Source organism: Populus nigra, chromosome 19 (genome assembly GCF_951802175.1).
Source record: "Populus nigra chromosome 19, ddPopNigr1.1, whole genome shotgun sequence".
NCBI classification, from domain to species: domain Eukaryota; kingdom Viridiplantae; phylum Streptophyta; class Magnoliopsida; order Malpighiales; family Salicaceae; genus Populus; species Populus nigra.
Genome location: NC_084870.1, coordinates 10486154 through 10506273, shown reverse-complemented (window position 1 = coordinate 10506273; position 20120 = coordinate 10486154). Strand labels below are relative to the sequence as shown.

Below are 20120 nucleotides of genomic sequence, written 5' to 3'. Positions count from 1 at the left end.
TAGAAAAAAACCATGTGGGAAAAAACACTATGGCAATTCACAATAATTTGCAAGGAAAGTTACAGCGTTTTTTTTCATATATTGTAACTGTAATTTTTAACTAGCTCAATATTAAAAAATAAAATCGAAAAAGATAATTTCGAAGAAAAAAACCATGCAGAAAAACACTGTAGCAATAAATAATTTTTTTTTAAATTACAAAACTAAATTCTCAATCAGTTTAATATTAAAAAATAAAATAAACAAAAATAATTTTGAAAAGTAAAATAGAAAAACCATATGAGAAAACACCGTAATAATCTATAGTATTTTAAAGAAAAAAATTATAAAGTAAAATTTTTAATCAGTTCAATATTAAAAAAGTAAAATCGATAAAGATAATTTTTTTTTTTAAAAAAAGAGGAAAAGTTAGAAAAAAAGGAAAGTAATTTTAGGAAAAAAATAAAAAAATAAAAGAAAAAAAGGGGGAAAGTTAGAAAAAAGAAAAAGAAAAAACAAAGAAGTAAAAAAAGAAAAGAAATGCATTTTAAATTATTTTTGTAATTCACCGGACATTGTATTGGATGTGGATAAATAATGAATCACCCATAACCTTTAGCTTAGTTACATAATAACCGAAAGTCAGGAACAAATGCCCTTTAACTAGTTTAAAATTTTGAATTCAAGAAGGGAGAGTGGCTCCATAAGGGGTGGTTTGGCTTTGTCCTTGCCGTGGGGCTCCTTCCTTAAATCGAATCAAATACACTAGACCTCGTATAAACTCCAGTGACTTGTAAGATTCACGATTTTTATCATATGAGCATTAATGTTTTACCACGTGGTTCCATGGCCCCACTCTTCGTTGTCCACTGTTTCTTTCGGGAAGTCATGCCCCCAGCTATCGGACTATATAATGTTATAAAATCACCTCATGGCCTCAAAATATTTACAAGAAGCCAACCAATTCCCGACAGCGGATTTTGCAGAAAAATGCAGCTTCTCCTACTGGACCATAAAATGCAGCTTCTGAAGGAGGACATTTACGGAAGGAAATTTTTAAAAAATAAAAAAAATATTAAATTTATATATTTTTATTTCTTGAAGACAAAAAGAATGGCCTCTCGTGTTGAGCTATATCTCGGGAGACTTGTTCTCTATATCTATTGTACAGTTATAATAAACTTGATATATATATTCTGTTTTCTATTACGTGTATATATAGGCTTGAGACCAGAAAACTCTGTTATATCTTTACCATATATATCCGGTTGATTCAGGATTCCAATCTTCTCATTCTGTGGATGGATAACTAGGTTCCAAGACTGGGGTGGGAAATAGCTTCAGTTTCTGGCAAGAAACATCTGCTATTCTTGGTGCATTCCGTGGTATTGCAAGTTTTCTCAGTATAAAGCAATAAAAGTTCCTAGCAATCCAATCTTCTGTGATGAATCCCACTTAGCTATTTTTCTAGTTTGAGCACTATTTACCTACTCTGATCAAACGTGCAATTCCAAATATACTATTGGGAGAGTTGTGTTAAAATATTGGTGGTCACATAAATGTTATTTAAGCAGTCGTACGAGCCTTTTAGGGGACATTAATTTGAGAATGTATTAGGTGGCAAGTTACATTGACACCCACGTTCGACCTGGTTAAGACAAATGACATGTGGGATTCGGTTGAAATTCAGTAACATTTTTTCATCTAATTTGTGCTCTACGGAAGGGCCTCATTGGCCACGGTCAACCAAGAGTTTGTTGAAACTTGTAGACAACCTCAGATGGCATCCCCAAGTTGTCTCAACTCTCAACTCTCAACTAAGTTCGACAGCACCGTTCTGAATCTTTGTTCCAGATTAAGGAACTTGAAAACAAAGATATTCATTATTTTTCTAACCCTCATGATTTTTCTCGAGAAGGAGACTTGGATTGTAAAGGGTTCTCTATACAGCTGTAATCATTCTTCACAATACAAGCACCCACTGCCCAGCCTTGGTTTTCAATGATTAATTACTGATCAGAATGGTTCGTTGACTTCCACGACTGAATTCAAGCTTCCCGTTCCATTGATTTCTTTGCATGATGCTTAGTCGAATAATTCCACTAGCCAGCCAGCCAGCCAGAGCACTTATTTACTTCGATCAACAGACAAACTTTGACCAGAGGCGGAACATTTAGGTAATAATATTCACACCGATTTTGTGACTGTGCGTAGAAATCAATTTACCTTGGTGGTCCTATTCATAACAGTCACCAACCGTGTACGAAGATTTTATGGGAAATCACTTTCTGCTTACTCTCATGAGCTTCATCTGAACGGAGGGAGCATAATTCCAAAGTATACCCAAGACTTTGTTCCCTGTTCGACAGTCACAACACATGCTTTACCCTATCCCCTGCTGCGGCGAAGTTTGACACTGATCAAACATGTAGACATGCATTATTGCAGGCATCCAAGCTTGTTCTACAAGGAGAAAAAGGCAGACCAGCACCAAGTTAAAGGAAATAACCAGCAAACAAATACGTTGCAATCATACCACCAATCTACATCCTTGGATTCTTATATTATGATGATTCTCTCCTCCTAATTCAACATCAAAGTATGAATCATCCTTTAATACAAAAGCAAGAAAATCAAATCATGTCCTTTTCAAATTCGCTCATGTGTAGGATGCAATGGATTGGATGGAGTTGGACCTTGTCTTCTCCTATACTTGATTTGAATGGAATTAGATTGAATTTCAATCAAACACTATATAATTCTAGTAATTAGGTTAAATTTCTAATTCTTTCCAGCCCTTTTTTTATATTCATGTACATATGAATTATCTTATGCAATGAGTTATTATATAAAATAGAATTTAATAATGTATGTATAAAAATAAAATTGTGAAATCATGGTATTATTTATTTGCCCGGTCAGGATACATTGAAGGATGGGACCGTTATGACACAAGCCACCTCCATCCATACCCGCCATCATGATGAGAGTCGGGAGGGCGTGTCGGGCCGGGTATTGTCCGGGTCAGGCAAAATTGCGATCCCGACAAATCTGTAATCACAAAGCAGTGGCATTATCGTAATAATACCCTACACCAAACCCAAGAGTTAACGACTAATCACTTAACGTCTCCTTTCACTTTTTGTAGCTTGTATACGTCGAAAAAACACAGACTAGTAGTCTCTCCATACCCTCTCTCTCTCTCTCTCTCTCTCTCTCCCCCCCCTTTCTCTTACAGCACCAAGCACTAAACTCGCAAAATTTCCTCTATTTTCTCAGCAAAAAAACACTAAAATTTTCTTTCCTTGACATTTCCGAGAAAGTTCGAATCCATGTCGGATTCAGATACTGAAACGAACATCACCGCCAACCACTACAACTCTCTCCCTCACAAACTAGCCTCACAAACGCCATTTTTGAATCTTAAACTCTATGTCTTAATCGCAATTCTCTTACTCTGTATCCTCTTGGTTTCTTTTTCAATATTCCTCTGTGTTCGTTTACGCCGCGCGGCTAGAAAACGCAATAAAATGAGAGTGAAACACAGTTCGGGTTCGATCCCTTTAGTGTCTAAAGAAATTGTGGAGATTAAAGATTTGGTTTTGAAAAATAAAGAGAAAGATGAGGGGAAAATGGGAAATGTGGGTTTCGTAAAGATGGAGAATGTTGGTGGTGGTGGTGATCTGGAGATGGGAAAGAAGAGTGGAGAGAGTGGTTGTAGTACTGACGACGTTTCGTCGGTGGATGAAAACATAGGATGGGGTCGGTGGCATAGTTTGAAAGAGCTTGAGATCGCGACACGTGGATTTGCTGAAGAAAATGTGATTGGTGAAGGAGGGTATGGTGTTGTTTATAGAGGTGTTTTGCAAGGTGGGTCTGTGGTTGCTGTCAAGAATTTACTTAATAATAAGTGAGTATTCAGTTTTTGTTTCAATTATTTTTTAGTTTTTGTATATTTTGTTCTAACTGTTATAGTTTCTGTTTTCCTTTTTGTATTTAACTGCTTTGTTTATGATGGCAAAGTTTTGGTCTTTTGATGATGGAGTAGTAGTGGTTGTCTAGTAGGGAATTAAAGTAGAGGGTTGCTTTGTTCTTTAGTTCCTTTTTCATTTTCATTATCCAATGGTTTGCACTTCCTCAACATTATCTTAATACCTTTGAGCTTAGGAGGCTTTTTTGTTTTTTGTTTTGTTTTTTGGACCTTTCTCTTTTTGTCCTTTCGATTTATGAATGGCAAGGCTTTATTTTCTTATTGAAATGACAAAGGATCGATCTCATTAAACTACTTTTAATTTTTCTTTTTCTTTTTCTTTTTTGGAGCTGAATTGGCTTTGGAATTTGGAGTGAAGAAGCGAAGGGTTTTTTTTCTCTGTTGGAGAGAAATTGGAATATAAGAAATCCTGAAAATGTTACACGATTTTGTAATGAAATCAATGTTAACTAAACACGGCTGCTCTGATTCGTTACAGGAGTTTTTTTTGTTTTTTCCTAATTATTGTTACAGAGTTCTTTGACTAGGTTATGAATATTCTCATCAAAAGCTCAAGTCCTGTAATATCTGTGCACTATAAGAATGATCTGGTTGGAACTTCATATGCTGTGAACTTTGTATTTCTAGGGGTCAGGCGGAGAAGGAGTTTAAGGTGGAAGTTGAAGCCATTGGAAAAGTAAGACATAAGAACTTAGTGCGGCTAATTGGGTACTGTGCAGAAGGTGCTCGCAGGTATTTCTCACATCCAAGTCCTACCCATCTATTTTAAGTTCAACGAAATGAAATTTATCTTGTTCATTTTCATGGGAACTGTTTCTGGCCTTGCAGGATGCTTGTTTATGAATATGTTGACAATGGAAACTTGGAGCAATGGTTACATGGTGATGTAGGTCCTGTTAGTCCTCTGACCTGGGATATTCGAATGAAGATTGCAATTGGGACAGCAAAAGGGTGCGGTGCTCTAGGCTCTAGTTTCATGTCTTAGTTGTCCTCCCAGCAAAAGGGCTAATTACTTTTTGCTTTTCATGTCATATTGATTTTAATCAGTCTATCTGATATATCTTCATACGTGAGCACCTACAAAGTTCAGTCTACAGAATTGCCATCAATTTTGTCGTTGCAGAAGTTTAGTGGGGGTAGTTTTAGTTTGTGTCGGTTGTGTTATTTTGTGCTTCCATTCAGATTCACTCTTTCTTGAGGATTGATTTTTTATTCTTCCTCGGCAAAGATTCAAGAATTTTAGTCATTGTGAATAGACAATAACATCAAAGATCAGACTTTAAATTTCCCCCCTTCTTTTTCTTAATCTTTCCCATTGAAAAATTCTTCTTCTCTTTTTGTTCCTGAACTTTTATGTTTCCCATCTCTGATGCAGGCTAGCCTATTTACATGAAGGTTTAGAACCTAAAGTTGTTCACCGGGATGTAAAATCCAGTAACATACTTCTCGATAGAAAATGGAACCCCAAGGTCTCAGATTTTGGATTGGCCAAGCTCTTGGGTTCTGAAGCAAGCTATGTGACTACACGTGTCATGGGGACATTTGGGTGTGTATCTTTTCAAAATTGTAGTTGAATATTTGTAATGAGTTGGTCGAATTTAAATTTGGATAACATTTCTTTATCTTTACTCTACACTGACACTCATTTTATCACCATTTGCTCCAGATATGTATCTCCGGATTATGCAAGCACGGGTATGCTTAACGAGGGGAGTGATGTATACAGTTTTGGAATTCTTCTTATGGAGATGATTACTGGAAGGAGTCCTATTGATTACTCCAGACCAGCTGGAGAGGTGAAAACAAGTTTCCCCTTGTAAGCATCTGTATTGAAAACTGTATCTCCGTCGTAACACCCTTCAATTGGTTTGTCAGATGAACTTGGTTGATTGGTTCAAAGGAATGGTAGCAAGCCGTCGTGCAGAAGAGCTTGTAGATCCCCTCATTGAAGTGCAGCCTGCTCCAAGGGCTTTGAAACGAACATTGCTGGTCTGCCTCCGGTGTATAGATTTAGATTCCTGCAAGAGACCAAAAATGGGGCAAATTGTTCATATGCTTGAGGCAGACGACTTTCCTTTTCGTACTGTAAGTCCTCCCATGCTTACTATTTCATGTCATCATTTTCATCAAAACTGTTTGATGTGTAAGCTTTACCTAATTCCATGGTGTGATATCCAACTAATGTTACTTGTAATTGAATTCGCATCGGCTGTGCTGCTTGCATAAGCAGTACAGCATATTCTACAGATTAGATTTTGCATAGCCTTTTAGTTGGCAAATAAACCATCAAGATTCTAGAAATTTAGAAAAGCATATTTTTGGACTAAATACAAGACAGAAAGGATGCTTATATGCGTTTTAGATTGGCTAAGCTTTGTAATTTCAGTAACATGGTGACTCTTTTCTCTTCAACAAGAAAGCACACAAATTCCTTCTTTTATTTCCTTTCATCTGCTTCAAGCTGCTATTTGGTCTGTGCAGGAACTTCGAGCAGTTCGAGAGAATGATCCTCCACCTTCCACTGATTCTATCTCTGACAAAATTCCACATCCAACCAAGCTTGCTGGTAGTGGTGCTGATGTAGAGAGATCAAGGCGAAGATGATTGTTCACCATCTGAAACTTAGTAGTTGCTGAATTCAGATTATTTTGCAGTATAATTTTCCACAAATATACGAAGAAGTAATTACATGTCTTCGATGTGCATATATCATGTTTACGCCTCCCACCTACCTGGTTGTCTTTCTTTGCTGATATATTGCAGCAAGTAATTAAGTGAGCTTTGTAAATATTGACATGTTGACAAGTGATTTGCAACCTGCTTGATGTGAATGACATCGTGGAATGTTGGATGAAGGCTAGTGGAGCTTAAAAGTCAATTTATATTTCACCCCTCTTAGATGCCTTTAGACTCAACTTTCTCAGTTGTATTAATATCCTTAATGCAGCCATTAATCTTCGATTTGCTTGGGCTTGAAGATAATTTTGACTTAATCGACTTTCAGACTTGGGCTGCACAGTGAAAATGAAAGTGTCTCGCCTCGTTCCATAAATCCAACTCCATCTTTTCCTGGTTTAAATTCGAAACCTAACTATCCCCCTCTTACGTAAGAGAGGTATCCCTTGTTCTTCCAAACACATTGATGTGGCGGAATTTTTGGGATATATCACCATTAACAAACTCTTGTCCCTCCCACATGGTCAGCATTGAGAGTATCCCCTCTCGAGACACGAAGGAAATCAATGGTTCTCTGAAGTGGAGCATGAGTGGAGGAACCTATTCTAGCAAAGCAACAATGATGATGTTTTTATTCATGTCCTGCGTCTAATGCGTATCAAAACTCTCCTTTTATGATAGCTTTTATTTTTTTATTCGTTATAAAATTATATTTCATTTCAAAAGTATTATATTTATTATTTTTTAATGATATTGATACATTAATGTTGATAAAAATAGTTTAATATATTTTTAAATAAAAAATATTTTAAAAAATATCATTAGCCACAATAACAAACATAAATTACGAAAGGTGCTTAATTAATGAACCTATTCACTTCATTGATTTGTACTAATTATTTTTATTAAAACTATATTTTTCTCTAAAATTAACTGTTGAACAAATTAAATAATTGTAATGAAAAATTATAAGAAAGTTCAGAATTAATTTCAATTATGCTGAATGCTCTTCAAATAATTTTGACAATGAGGGTTAATCGGGGGCTTTCAATCACACGAATCTCCTATCCTTGACCCACACTCCCGTCTCCCCCGCTTTAATTAACCACGACTTCATCACCGAATTTAAAATATAACACTGGTTTTCACGTACATTTGTTCCTCTAATATTTAATTTTCTGCAACAAATAGCGAAGTCGTCATAATTCACAAGTAGCCACCTAGCAGGTGTTCGTCCTCACGACGTAAAATCGGCCAAGTTTCACTCTGAAACTAACACGTGTCACTATGGAAAAACCCGCCAGAAACTCCAAAATTACCATCGCCACCTTCTTCTTTTCTTTCCTTTTTGTGCCTTTCGGTGCCTAATTACGAAAAAGGAAACAATAGAGAGAGAACATTCTCTCATTGATTACACGGATAAAGCATCCACAGGCGTCACCGCCAGATCTACTATCTGAAGCAAAACTACACCGTTTTACAGAGAGAAACGTTATCGAGTTTTTAGAGAGAGAAAGAGAGGGATTGGGAGGGGGCGATGGAGGAGAAACTGATAGAGAGGCTAGAATCAGCGGTGGCGCGATTGGAAGCGCTGTCTTTGAGGAGTGGAGGTGTGGCTGTGAGTGGCGGAGATGATTCCGCGGCGACGGATCCGTCGATTGTGGCGTTTGATGATTTCATTGGGACATTCTTTGGTAGGGTTTCGAGTGCCGCGGAAAAGATTGGAGGACAAGTTTTAGAAGTCACGATGATTCTAGAACAAGCTCTTAATGTACAAAAGGAACTTCTCATCAAAATCAAGCAAACTCGGGTACTGATTTATTTATTATGTTTTGGAGGTTTTAGTTTTAAATGTATGTGGTTTTTTGGCTTTAATGATAGAAGGATAATATTGAGTTTGAAGTGATTATGTAGCTTGAATTTGATCGTGATTCGTTGTATTAGATAGCTCGTGAAGTGAAAGAATTATAGTTTGATTTAGGTGGTTGTGGCTGACTTGAGTTTTTTTAACCGTCTCTAGAGGAATTTGTTAAGATTTTGCTGGGATGGTTTAATCATATATAGATTTTGTAGTTTTAACTGTTTGCATGATCCGGTACATTTTGATTTGTTATGGATGGGTGTTGAGTGAAGTCTGATTTAGTCTCATAATAAAATGTAGTTTGACAAATCGGTTTTTTTTAGTTCCCCGTAAATATTTTCTTTCGAATGAAATATTTGATGAGAATGGCCTTCTCCCCTTGTAATTAGAACTTGAAATGATACGAGAAAGCATGGATATTTCGGTTGGTAAGAAATTATTTCAGAAATCACTGGTAATTTTAGATTTGTGCAAAGTGTCTTCTCTGAAATAGTGTTTCGTTGACAAACTCTAACTTAGAATGGCTATTGTTGCATGATAATGTGCTAGAATATTGAATAAGAAAAGTATATCATAATTAGGGAGACAAGATCCTTATGTGATTGTACACATTGAAAGAGAACTTGAAGAGGGAATAAAAAAAGGGGTTACTATAGAAGTAGTGAAGGGTACAAAAGATTGGATAGGGAGGGTTGTCTACTTTTGACTTCATTGGCAGTATCATTTCCACTGTAGAAATTGAAATTTGGTGATGTTGAATGACTTGTTCTATTTGTGCAGAAACCTGATCTTGCAGGATTGGCTGAATTTCTCAAGCCATTGAATGAAGTGATCATGAAAGCAAATGCGATGACAGAGGGAAGGAGATCTGATTTCTTTAACCACTTGAAGGCAGCTGCTGATAGTCTCACAGCTTTAGCTTGGATTGCTTACACTGGAAAGGATTGTGGTAAGGGCATTTTGTAGTTACTTCTACATTCTAGTAGCATGTAGTTCTTTATCCCTTTTTTTTTTTTTTACCTGATACTGCTTTTTTCTTATTTGAGGTATGAGCATGCCTATTGCGCATGTGGAAGAAAGTTGGCAAATGGCTGAGTTTTACAGTAATAAGGTACTTTATGATTTGCTGGATCCTTGCATCTCACTATAGGGAACTGCAACAAAGTAGAGATGCTCTTCATTACTGTTAGCTGTAGGAAGAAAACAGAACTGGTAGCTTGAAGAGGATGTTTATGGAGCAGAATTAGCCCCCAAACCTGCATTGTTTTTTCTCTTTATTTTATTTTGACTATGCCACATGACTTTTATCCAAGTCATTCATCTGTAGACCCTTGCATTCTTATTTTGGTGTTTGATATCTGCATTGAACTGCTCTGTACCCACATTATCTAATTGCACATGAAAACAAGTTATTTAGTGAGCGAGGAAACTACATTGATTTTTGCAAACTCTTTGCGCTGTAAAATTCAGATTCTTGTACAGTACAAAAGCAAAGACCCGAACCATGTTGAATGGGCCAAGGCCTTGAAGGATCTATATTTACCAGGTTTGAGGGACTATGTTAAGAGTCATTATCCCCTGGGCCCAGTTTGGAGCACTACTGGCAAAGCAACGGCCTCTGCTCCATCAAAAGCTCCTGCACCTCCACCTCCTCCACCAGCTTCTCTCTTCAGTTCTGAATCTTCTCAGCCTTCATCATCAAAGCCAAAAGAAGGGATGGCTGCTGTTTTCCAAGAAATTAGTTCTGGGAAGTCTGTGACTACAGGTAGTCTTTTTCTTCACCTTCTAAAAAAAAGGTCCTCAACAAAGGATATCGTAGTTCATCGATTTTGGTTTCTTTCTTCCCAGGTCTTAAAAAGGTCACAGATGATATGAAGACAAAGAACCGTGCTGATAGAACTGGTGTTGTTGCTGTTACTGAAAAAGGAGGCCGCGCTAGTGCACCTTCTTTCTCCAAGGCAGGGCCTCCAAAGCTAGAGCTTCAAATGGGTCGTAAGTGAGTGTCTATCATTTTCAAAATGATTTGATTTTAAATTAAAGCATCAGGCTAGCATGGGGTGTGATTCATATATTATCTCTTTGGTTGCATCTTCTTGCAGGTGGGTCGTCGAGAATCAAATTGGAAAAAAGAATTTAGTAATTGATGACTGTGATGCAAAACAGTCTGTATATGTTTTTGGATGCAAAGATTCAGTTTTGCAGATTCAAGGTAATTTTTTAATCTGTGAGAATGTATAAATGCACGCCATCCATTTACAAATATTACTCAATGTTATTTTCCTGTTTAGAAAGCCACAAGCAGCTTATGTTGGCTCTCACTATTTGCAGGCAAAGTTAACAATATAACAATTGACAAATGCACCAAGATGGGGGTTGTATTCACGGTTAGTATGAGAAAGTCTGAAAGAAACATGCAAATATGGTTTTCTGCTCCATGGTACCATTACACCTTTTGAGTTGAATGTTTGTTTTATTGGATAAACAGGATGTGGTGGCTGCTTGTGAGATTGTGAATTGCAATGGTGTTGAGGTGCAATGCCAGGTATGTTATTTCAAATTATGTTTGGCTTTGTCATTACTGTTTTGGTAATTGGACATGTATAGTTACTGATGCTTAGTTTATGGAATACAAGCATGATCTAAAGTTACGTCTACCAAATTTGTTCCCTGCTCTAGGGTTCTGCCCCAACAATTTCAGTGGACAACACGGGAGGCTGTCAATTATATTTAAGCAAGGATTCCTTGGGGGCATCTATTACTACTGCTAAATCTAGTGAGATCAACGTATTGGTACCTGGTGCAGAGCCTGGTGGTGATTTGGTATGTTTCCAACTTTTAGATTTGTTCCTTCTATGTTTGACTACAAAGATTTTGTTCGTTGCTGTTGTGTATGTTGCTTTTCTTGTCGTTCTCTTTGGGTGGGGTGGAGGTCTTAATGCTCAAATCCTTCTCTCTCTTAATAGCCAGCTCAAATCACAATCAAATCCCTTTTATTGTACTTTTGAAGATTTTTGCTTTGTAATTTCCTTAGAAATGGCTTACCATGTCTTCATTTGTAGGCGGAGCATGCTTTGCCACAGCAGTTCATTCATGCATTCAAGGATGGCCAGTTTGAAACCACTCCTGTCTCCCACTCTGGAGGGTAATGGGTCGAGTTCCTGTTGCCGATGCTGGTTTCTACTTTTCAATTTTATTTATTTAATTTCTTGGATGGCTAGGGGTCGCTTCAATGCATTTTTTTTCCCCTTTGATTCGATTTGATGTCAATACATGATTGTGACACATGATAGAGTGTCTGCTGTTTATGCCCTTCTTTGTTGCTTGGGTATATCACTCTTTTGGAATTTTCTGCGTGATTTTTATTTGCAGAGTTTGCCTCTTAGTGCCTGTCGTGTTGCAAAGTTCTTGTAATTGCCGTTGTGTTGTACTTGTAATGAGAACGAGTTGCTGCATCATTTTGCGTTGTCAAAGCCTGTTTTTTTTGTTCTTTTCATAATTCTATCCCTTATCCATCTTCTGTTGATAAACTGAGGCCGTCGCCATCCTGAAAATCGTCATTGAATTCAGAAAGTTAAAAAACAGCCTACTGAGACATAAACACGTTGATTGCATGTAATAGATGGTGCCCAACAAGAGCTGTTAAATTCAATCTGGTGCAAGTCTCATCCTGGTTTATCTTTTAGCCTGGGCTTTTTAGCTTTTTTAAACACTTGATCCAACAACCAACTCCGGGAGGTAGAAGCTGAGGTGTATTCGGTTAGTACCATTTTTATTTTTATTTTTTTGAAAAAGAAAATGGTTTTGAGATTATCAATGAATTGATAACAGTGGGATTCGAATTTGAGACAACCTGGGTTTGAAGAGTATCATTGAGCTGCGATGGTCTCGATTGCAGGTTTAGCTCCATGTTAGTTCATTGTAAGTTAGAAATAGGGATGGCAGTTTTACGCAATTCATTCCATGATTTTATGTGGTTTGTCAATCAACCAGGTAAAATAATCCTTATGGTTTGACCAGAGTCGGATACGGAAGGATGTGATTTTTTTTCTTCAATTTAATGTATAAATTGTATTCTTATTGTATGGTATGATTTTATGTATATATTTGAAATTTGGATTATTTTATTTTATGATTAATGCATGAGGGTGCTTATATTTTATTTTTGTAAAATTTATTAAAAATAAATAAATCCAGTGGATCATTCGCCTAGCAGAGAGAGTCTTTCATCATCCAACCAGATCGGAGGTGGGTGATGGATACAAGAGAGGCAAAATTCAGCTTTAACCCCGTCCTAACGGTCTCTAGTAAATTTGACTAGGGAGGGTCAATTAGTGATGCCTAAGCACTAGCTGGGGTTGCAAATTCAATTATTTTGGTGAGACCCATTTGAACGTTACTTTTTGAAAGGCAGGGTGACGTAAAAATCAACTTTCTACACTGGGAAGGTTGTGGTAGCTGAGGTCGGCCGAAGTTGGCTACCTTTTTCCATGTAAGTTCTGGCCCAACCAGAACCGTCGTTTAGTTCTTCACTGAAGTAGAAGTCACGTAGGATTGTTTAAATATTTTAAAAATTAAGAATATATCCATCTTGATTATATGTTCGTTGACGGTAACTTAGTTTCTTCTTGTGGAAAAACTCAATCTAAATGGGTTGTAGCTTTTTTACGTGGGATTTATATAAAAAAAAACAATGAAAAATATGTAAAATTTGCTTTTAATGGTGGACTTTTGTGTATAAAATAAGTTGTGTACATATAAAAATACAACACTCAACTATATTATATTTCCAAACACACTAAGAGGTCGTTTTGTTTCTATGGTCCAACATACTTTTCATAAAATTTGAATTTTATTACTATTTTTTTAGTATTTTTAAATTATTTTGCTGATATTAAAAATACAAAAAAATATGTTTTTTTAATATATTTTTAAATAAAAAATACTGTTAACACAATATTAAATACTATCTAAATTCTAATCTGTGAACACTGTTGTAATCTATATCCCCACGCGACTAGTGGCCGTTGTTTTCAGCTCGGTACTAGACAGACTTGGGCCTATCATCGTCTTGACGCTAACCTGATGACGAAGACTTGTGTTTTAGAAAAGACGTTCTGATGGAAACTGCCAATTAGCATCCGAAATTTAAAGTAGAGTTTGCTGCAGCACTAACAATGGGTGGCTGATACAAGCTTTTTTCCAAACCCCTCAAAATACAATTTTAGTACTTGAAGTCATCTGAATTATTCTACGAAACTATCAAACACGCACAAGAAGATATTTTAATTTTAAGAAATTTCAAATTCATGTATTGATATCCCGAGCTTTTTTTGAAATTAGCATCGCAGCAATTGTTTTTTTTTTAAATATCATGAATAAAAACCTTTTTGTAAAAATGATAAAATTTATTGTTATTTATATAGACGAGACATGTGTAACTTTTAAATCAATTTTTATAAATTTAAAAATTACACGTGTATCACATGTAATATTTAGATTGAAATGACAATGTTATTTTTATAAATTTAAAAGTTGCACTTGTTATATATATTATTTTTAATAAACTGTGTTATTTTTATAAATAAATTTTTAACACATGTTTTGAAAAAGAAAATTTGTCCACGATAGTATTTTTTCTTAAGAAAAAAAAAACTCTTATGTATGTTTCACTCATTTCTTGCCGACGGGAACTTGGATTTTCAGACTCTTTGAGCCGACCCGTTTTTTAGATCCCATGTTGCCTCTTCAAACTGAGTCACTATTACAAGCTACGAGGTAATAAAAAAAAAACCAAAAAGACAGGGTCCCATTCCACGAGGTCATCCAGCTACCTTTAGTTGAATTCCACACACAGCAGAATCGAAACAGCTACACTCATATATAAAAAAAAAGTTGCAAACTTTTTTAACCGTTAAACTCCGTTCTTCTCTACTTCACTCGCCTTCCCCTCCATTTCTTTGTCCCTTCCTTTCCCATCCCCTGAGAATAATTGATATCCCCACGACCACACATACAATACCAAAAATGGCGTTTTCAATCCTCATCCTTCTCTATCTCCTTCAATCTTTCAACTTCGCTAGTGAGTTCAAATTTTGATTTTTTTGGCCAAAAAAGACATAAAATTAAGAGGTTCACAGCTTGATTTTGGTTTTTGTTACAGGTTCACAGTCTTTTATTGGGATCAATTATGGTCAAGTGGCTGATAACTTACCCCCACCATCAGCCACAGCGAAGCTCCTACAATCTACGGGTGTACAGAAAGTTAGGCTCTATGGTGCTGATCCAGCAATTATTAAAGCACTGGCAGATACTGGAATTGGGATTGTTATTGGTGCTGCTAATGGAGACATCCCTGCTTTAGCTTCAGATCCCAATTTTGCGACCCAGTGGGTTAACTCGAATGTTTTAGCTTACCCTTCTAGCAAGATCATTCTCATCACAGTTGGTAACGAGGTAATGCGATATGAACACTTCTACGATTTTTAATTGCTGATTTTCTTACACTGTGAATGTAATTATTAGAATTGTATAGTCCTGAGTCTCCTGACATTATATTTCAAGTGGGCTAAGTTATGGAGGGTGTTGATTTTGACAGGTATTGTTGTCGAACGATCAAAACCTGATCTCTCAGCTTTTACCAGCGATGCAAAATATGCAAAAAGCACTTAGCTCTGCCTCCCTCGGCGGCAAGGTCAAGGTCTCAACTGTGCATTCCATGGCCATACTGTCTCAGTCCGACCCGCCTTCTTCGGGTTTGTTTAGCCCTGCTTATCAAGACACTATGAAAGGGTTATTGCAGTTCCAAAAGGACAATGGTTCACCCATTGCCGTTAATCCGTACCCCTTTTTTGCTTACCAGAGCGACCCAAGACCGGAGACTCTGGCTTTTTGCTTGTTTCAACCCAACTCGGGACGAGTTGACTCGGGTAATGGGTTCAAGTACATGAACATGTTTGATGCTCAGGTAAGCACATTCAGGTTCTTACTGATTACTTTGAACAGTTGCTGACATGCTGGTGTGATTCAATCTTGGCCGTGCGTGCCTTACACGTAGTGGCTAAAGTTAAGCACAAATGTAGTTAATATTGTGTTGATTTTTTGAAGTATAATAATAATAACTTGAAGAAAAAAAAACAACTTTATGGAAAACACTTTACGAGCATGTTTCCATACTAGCTTCAGAAGATACCTGAAAATGTAATAATAGTTTTTTTTAATGTTTTTTTTAATTTTTAAAAATAATATTTTTTTAATTTTTAAAAAAATATTTTTTATATTAATATATCAAAACAATTCAAAAATATATTAATTTTTTTTATTTTTAATATCTCAAGTTAAAATTATCTAAAAATATAAATAATAATAATAATTTAAAAAACATCAATTTTGTGAAAAACACATTACGAACATGTTTTTAAACTAGCTTTAAAAAATATTTGTATTTGTAGATGTAATAATGGTTGTTGTTTAAAGTATTTTTTATTAAAAATATATTAAAATAATTTGTTTTTATTTAAAAAAATTATTTTTAATAACAACACCTTAAAATAATATAATAAAAAAATTAATTTTAAAAAAATTCAAATTTCCTCCTATATCTATTTAAAACACGATATCAAAACGGAGGCTTATTACGGATCAATGGATGGTTGGTCCAGACGAGGCTGTCGCAATAGTATAGTGATGAACAGACCTCGATGATAAATTCGTAATCAGTTGGGCGTTGTAGAGGCCCAGTGAGTAAATGACACATTGACATGTGAGATTGTGAGGTCAATAAGCAAAGGAGTACGGGACAAGCTTGTGGCATACATTAGCGATATAGCGTAGCGTAGATGTTTTGTCTTCTCTGGTCACGAAGGCACGACATTGACATGGGGAATAGGTTCTCTGTACCTATGTCAACTTTATGCCTTCAGCCTTTACAAAAGGTCTCCAGCAATTTCGATCACTTGGATCAGTTAAGGTTGTGTTTTTTCCGAGTGCAGTTACTTTAAGTTCCAAATTATTGAAAGCTTGCCGTGTGGGTTGCACAAAATGGAGGGATGAAAGTTCCGTCGATGTAACACAAAATTTGCTTGAGATGATCAAGGATATTTTCCATGGATTAGCCGCAATCTGCATGCTGTGATTATTTACATGTGCACGTCATCTTGTTGATATTTGCAAGAGTGTTGCATCATACGATTGTGGGTGTGTTTTGGGCTTCGATGAACCATTGCTATAGAATTCCTGTTTATATGGTAGTGTAGTATGTTAACTTTTAGAAGTCAAATTAATAATATTTGGTTAAAGAGACTTAGAAAGCAAGTGCATTTGTTCAAGGACTTCATGGAAAAGCATTTGCAAATAATTCTCTCCTCTATTATATGCCCTTCCTTTTTCCCTGAAAGGATAGATCGGGCACTGGGATGTGACTCATTGTGCCTCATGACAGGCTGGCCATTGCTATAATTTATGCTCAAATCCTTCCGAGATTTGAATTATTGTTGATGTAGAAATTGGACCGTAGAAAATATTGGTTACTTTGATTGGTTGGGGACCACCATATGTGAACATCATAATCATAATCAGCCATTGTAGTTTTTGCATTTACTAAGGGCCAGGCATGGAGTTTGCTAGTGTTTGAATTATGACTACATAGTACGTATGTAGGAGTACACTTCCTATACTGATTCAGAGGTTCATACTTCTTATAATTCATCAAGAGGAAGCTTAAGCCTCTAATGATCGAGTCTTTGGTTCATTAGATTGATGTTATTTAATTATTGGCCTGGAAAATGAATTGCAGGTTGATGCTGTACGGTCGGCCTTAAATGCTATGGGATTCAATGACATTGAGATTTTGGTTGCTGAGACAGGGTGGCCTTACAAAGGTGACAGCAACGAGGTTGGGCCAAGCGTTGAGAATGCAAGGGCTTATAATGGCAATTTGATTTCTCGCCTTAGATCAATGGTTGGAACCCCACTAATGCCTGGAAAATCTGTGGATACATATATCTTCGCCCTTTATGATGAGGACTTGAAACCTGGTCCTGCTTCGGAACGATCGTTTGGGCTTTTCAAGCCTGACCTTTCAATGACATATGATATTGGTCTTTCAAAGAGTAGCTTGGTAAGGACCATACCTTCTTTTCCTTCAACGCTTTAAGAATGTTTCTTCTTGGCAATCTTCTTTGTAGGCTGTGGTCATGGTGACACAAAGTAACCTGCAATTATCACTCAATAGAGGAGTTTACATGTATACTAGGATGCTCAAGATCTAACCAGGCTTAGGCCTAAAGCATGACATGTGTTGGTAATTTCCGGTTTACATGATTATAAGAAGGGAGAAGAAAGCATTTAAAATTGACTTTAGCTAGAAGTGACGAGGATTGGTAGAAATGGTGAAGGGCAGTTGAAATTTGTTGGCTGTGATGTTCCATTCTATTTGTTCTTAATTGAGAATTTGGTATCAGGGTGTTTTGAAGATTTATTATCAGATTTTCACAATTTATTGCAGGAAGTTGTATGCATCAAGCGTTGAGCTCATTTTTGCATTTGCATCTTAAATGCAGAAAGACAGTTATAGGGAATGCATTGCTTAAATGCAGCTAGTTTGATATTATTGATTTGCGATTTGTAAAATCCACCATTTGGTCTTTCCTCAGACTCCATCGACTCCAGTAACTCCAGTAAATTCTTCACCAAAGCCAGCAACAGTAGGCTGGTGCGTGCCGAAAACTGGTGCTTCTGAGGCTCAATTGCAGGCAAGTCTCGACTATGCCTGTGGCCAAGGCATAGATTGCGGCCCCATTCAACCAGGAGGTGCCTGTTTCATACCAGATACTCTGGCATCACATGCTGCTTATGCCATTAATCTCTACTACCAGGCTTCTGCAAAGAATCCATGGAACTGTGATTTCTCAGAAACGGCTACACTCACATCCAAAAATCCCAGTAAAATTTCCATTTTAACTCGAACTCTATTTCCTTTCATGTATAAAAAATTTATGCAATTGTTGACATTAGAAATGACCACATCACGGTACCTATTTGAGCATCTTCTTACTTAAAGTTGCTTTGTGTCATAAAGCAATTCTTTCTACAACACATAAATGAATAACTACTGTAGGAATCATTAGGTGCCAGCTCTTGTTATCATGAGTTATACTTTTAACAAAAAAAAAGGTGATATTCTCCTCGTTGAATTAGCTCCATAATAGTTTGTGATTAGAAATGTAAAAAGAACAATAGCTTTTGGTTTTTGTGGCTACTGATGAATTAAGAATATAAAACGATATTAGCTTTTGAATTTTTTGCCTTCTTTATGGCTTTAGGTCCCCACATCACCCAAAGTTTTAATCTTGTGTGGTTTATAGTCTCTGTCTTGGTATCATTGCCATGCTTATGAATGTGTTTCTCTCTCTAATTGTAGGTTACAATGGCTGCACCTACCCTGGTGGGAGCACTTGAAAAAATCAAGAGCAGGTTTCATTTTGGTACTGTACCTTGATGGTTTTAATTTGAATCTGCGATTGTAAAGGCTTCCTCCTTCAATTTGGAAGCATTGATTTAGATCTGTCGTTCTCGCTGTCTATTTTCATTGGACTGATGCTGTTAAGGTAGCAGGAAGTATGCCATGAAGTGCAATTATGTTTAGAGGAACTTTATAAACTGTCACGTGGTTTCTGGTACCATGTTTCAAATATCCAATCATGTACATTTGTTATAGACAAGGCAGTGGCAATCATGCCATTTTCTAATTTACAAGGCTCAAACTTCAAATCTTGCAAGTTGCCCTTTTTCCTCTCTCACTGTCGTTATTTATCTGACATAATTATGAGCCCACAAGTCTTTGTGAAGAAAATGTATCTGCTTAATCCTCTTTTTATCTCAATGATCAACGCAAGCTTGAATATAATTACATGATTTCCTTGATATTCCGTAAGAGGATCTGGATTTCGTTTCCCACATAGTTTTGTCAAGGCGACTTTGGATTATATGTATCAGTCTACACTTTCCACCAATTTTGTGGACCGAGTCCCATATTTTTTGAAACAGAACAGAGCCCTTCAGTTTTATGTTTTTCATTCTTGGTTTGAGTACACATGCATGCAAATCCATGAACAGTCGCCTCTTGGATTTCTATATTGTATTCAAAACCATGTCCTCTCTTTATCATCTTGGTTTGTGCCGGGATGGCATTAACAGAGCCCATTAGGAGGAAATCCAAGCTAAATTTTGTAGTAGACTATGTGAATGTCTGATCAGCGTTTATTATTAGAATGAAAATCTATGGAATTGGTATCCTCCAATTATATATGCTAGGTAAATGGTGTGTTAGTGCTCCGGCCTGGGCCCAAACCGGTAATTCCAAATTATTTGTCTTCTATACTATAGTGAACATCAACATCTCTCGAGTTAACCTCTACCTGCCCTGCCACTAGACCATGAAGACGTAATTTGTGATACACAATTACAAGCTGTTTTGAGATACCACATGGATTTCCCAAAAAAAAAAAACCAAAAAGACGACCACTTTTACATGTGCAATTTCGAATCAAATGGGCGTGTGAAAACGAATCCAATTTTGACTCTGGGTGGGCCTTAAATCTGAGTTTGCGTATTTTA

The 20120-nt window shown here is 36.5% G+C and overlaps 3 protein-coding genes across 3 annotated transcripts; all 3 read left to right on the top strand.

Moving 5' to 3' along the window:
• The first annotated feature begins 3155 nt into the window (after positions 1-3155).
• On the top strand, positions 3156-6825 carry LOC133679336 (probable receptor-like serine/threonine-protein kinase At4g34500). The gene is made up of 7 exons (XM_062101889.1): positions 3156-3889; positions 4598-4702; positions 4799-4921; positions 5346-5516; positions 5637-5766; positions 5846-6055; positions 6452-6825. The coding sequence occupies exons 1-7, from the start codon at positions 3312-3314 to the stop codon at positions 6572-6574; spliced, it is 1440 nt and encodes a 479-aa protein (XP_061957873.1). The 5' UTR covers positions 3156-3311; the 3' UTR covers positions 6575-6825.
• A 990-nt stretch (positions 6826-7815) lies between these two features.
• LOC133680310 (cyclase-associated protein 1-like) lies at positions 7816-11977 on the top strand. Its single transcript, XM_062103174.1, has 10 exons — positions 7816-8456; positions 9288-9456; positions 9554-9618; positions 9978-10272; positions 10356-10503; positions 10607-10716; positions 10836-10891; positions 10993-11049; positions 11184-11327; positions 11567-11977. The coding sequence occupies exons 1-10, from the start codon at positions 8184-8186 to the stop codon at positions 11651-11653; spliced, it is 1404 nt and encodes a 467-aa protein (XP_061959158.1). The 5' UTR covers positions 7816-8183; the 3' UTR covers positions 11654-11977.
• Positions 11978-14374: 2397 nt separating this feature from the next.
• LOC133680311 (glucan endo-1,3-beta-glucosidase 7-like) lies at positions 14375-19282 on the top strand. Its single transcript, XM_062103175.1, has 6 exons — positions 14375-14586; positions 14668-14960; positions 15103-15471; positions 17299-17622; positions 18158-18446; positions 18925-19282. The coding sequence occupies exons 1-6, from the start codon at positions 14532-14534 to the stop codon at positions 18960-18962; spliced, it is 1368 nt and encodes a 455-aa protein (XP_061959159.1). The 5' UTR covers positions 14375-14531; the 3' UTR covers positions 18963-19282.
• Positions 19283-20120: the final 838 nt, after the last annotated feature.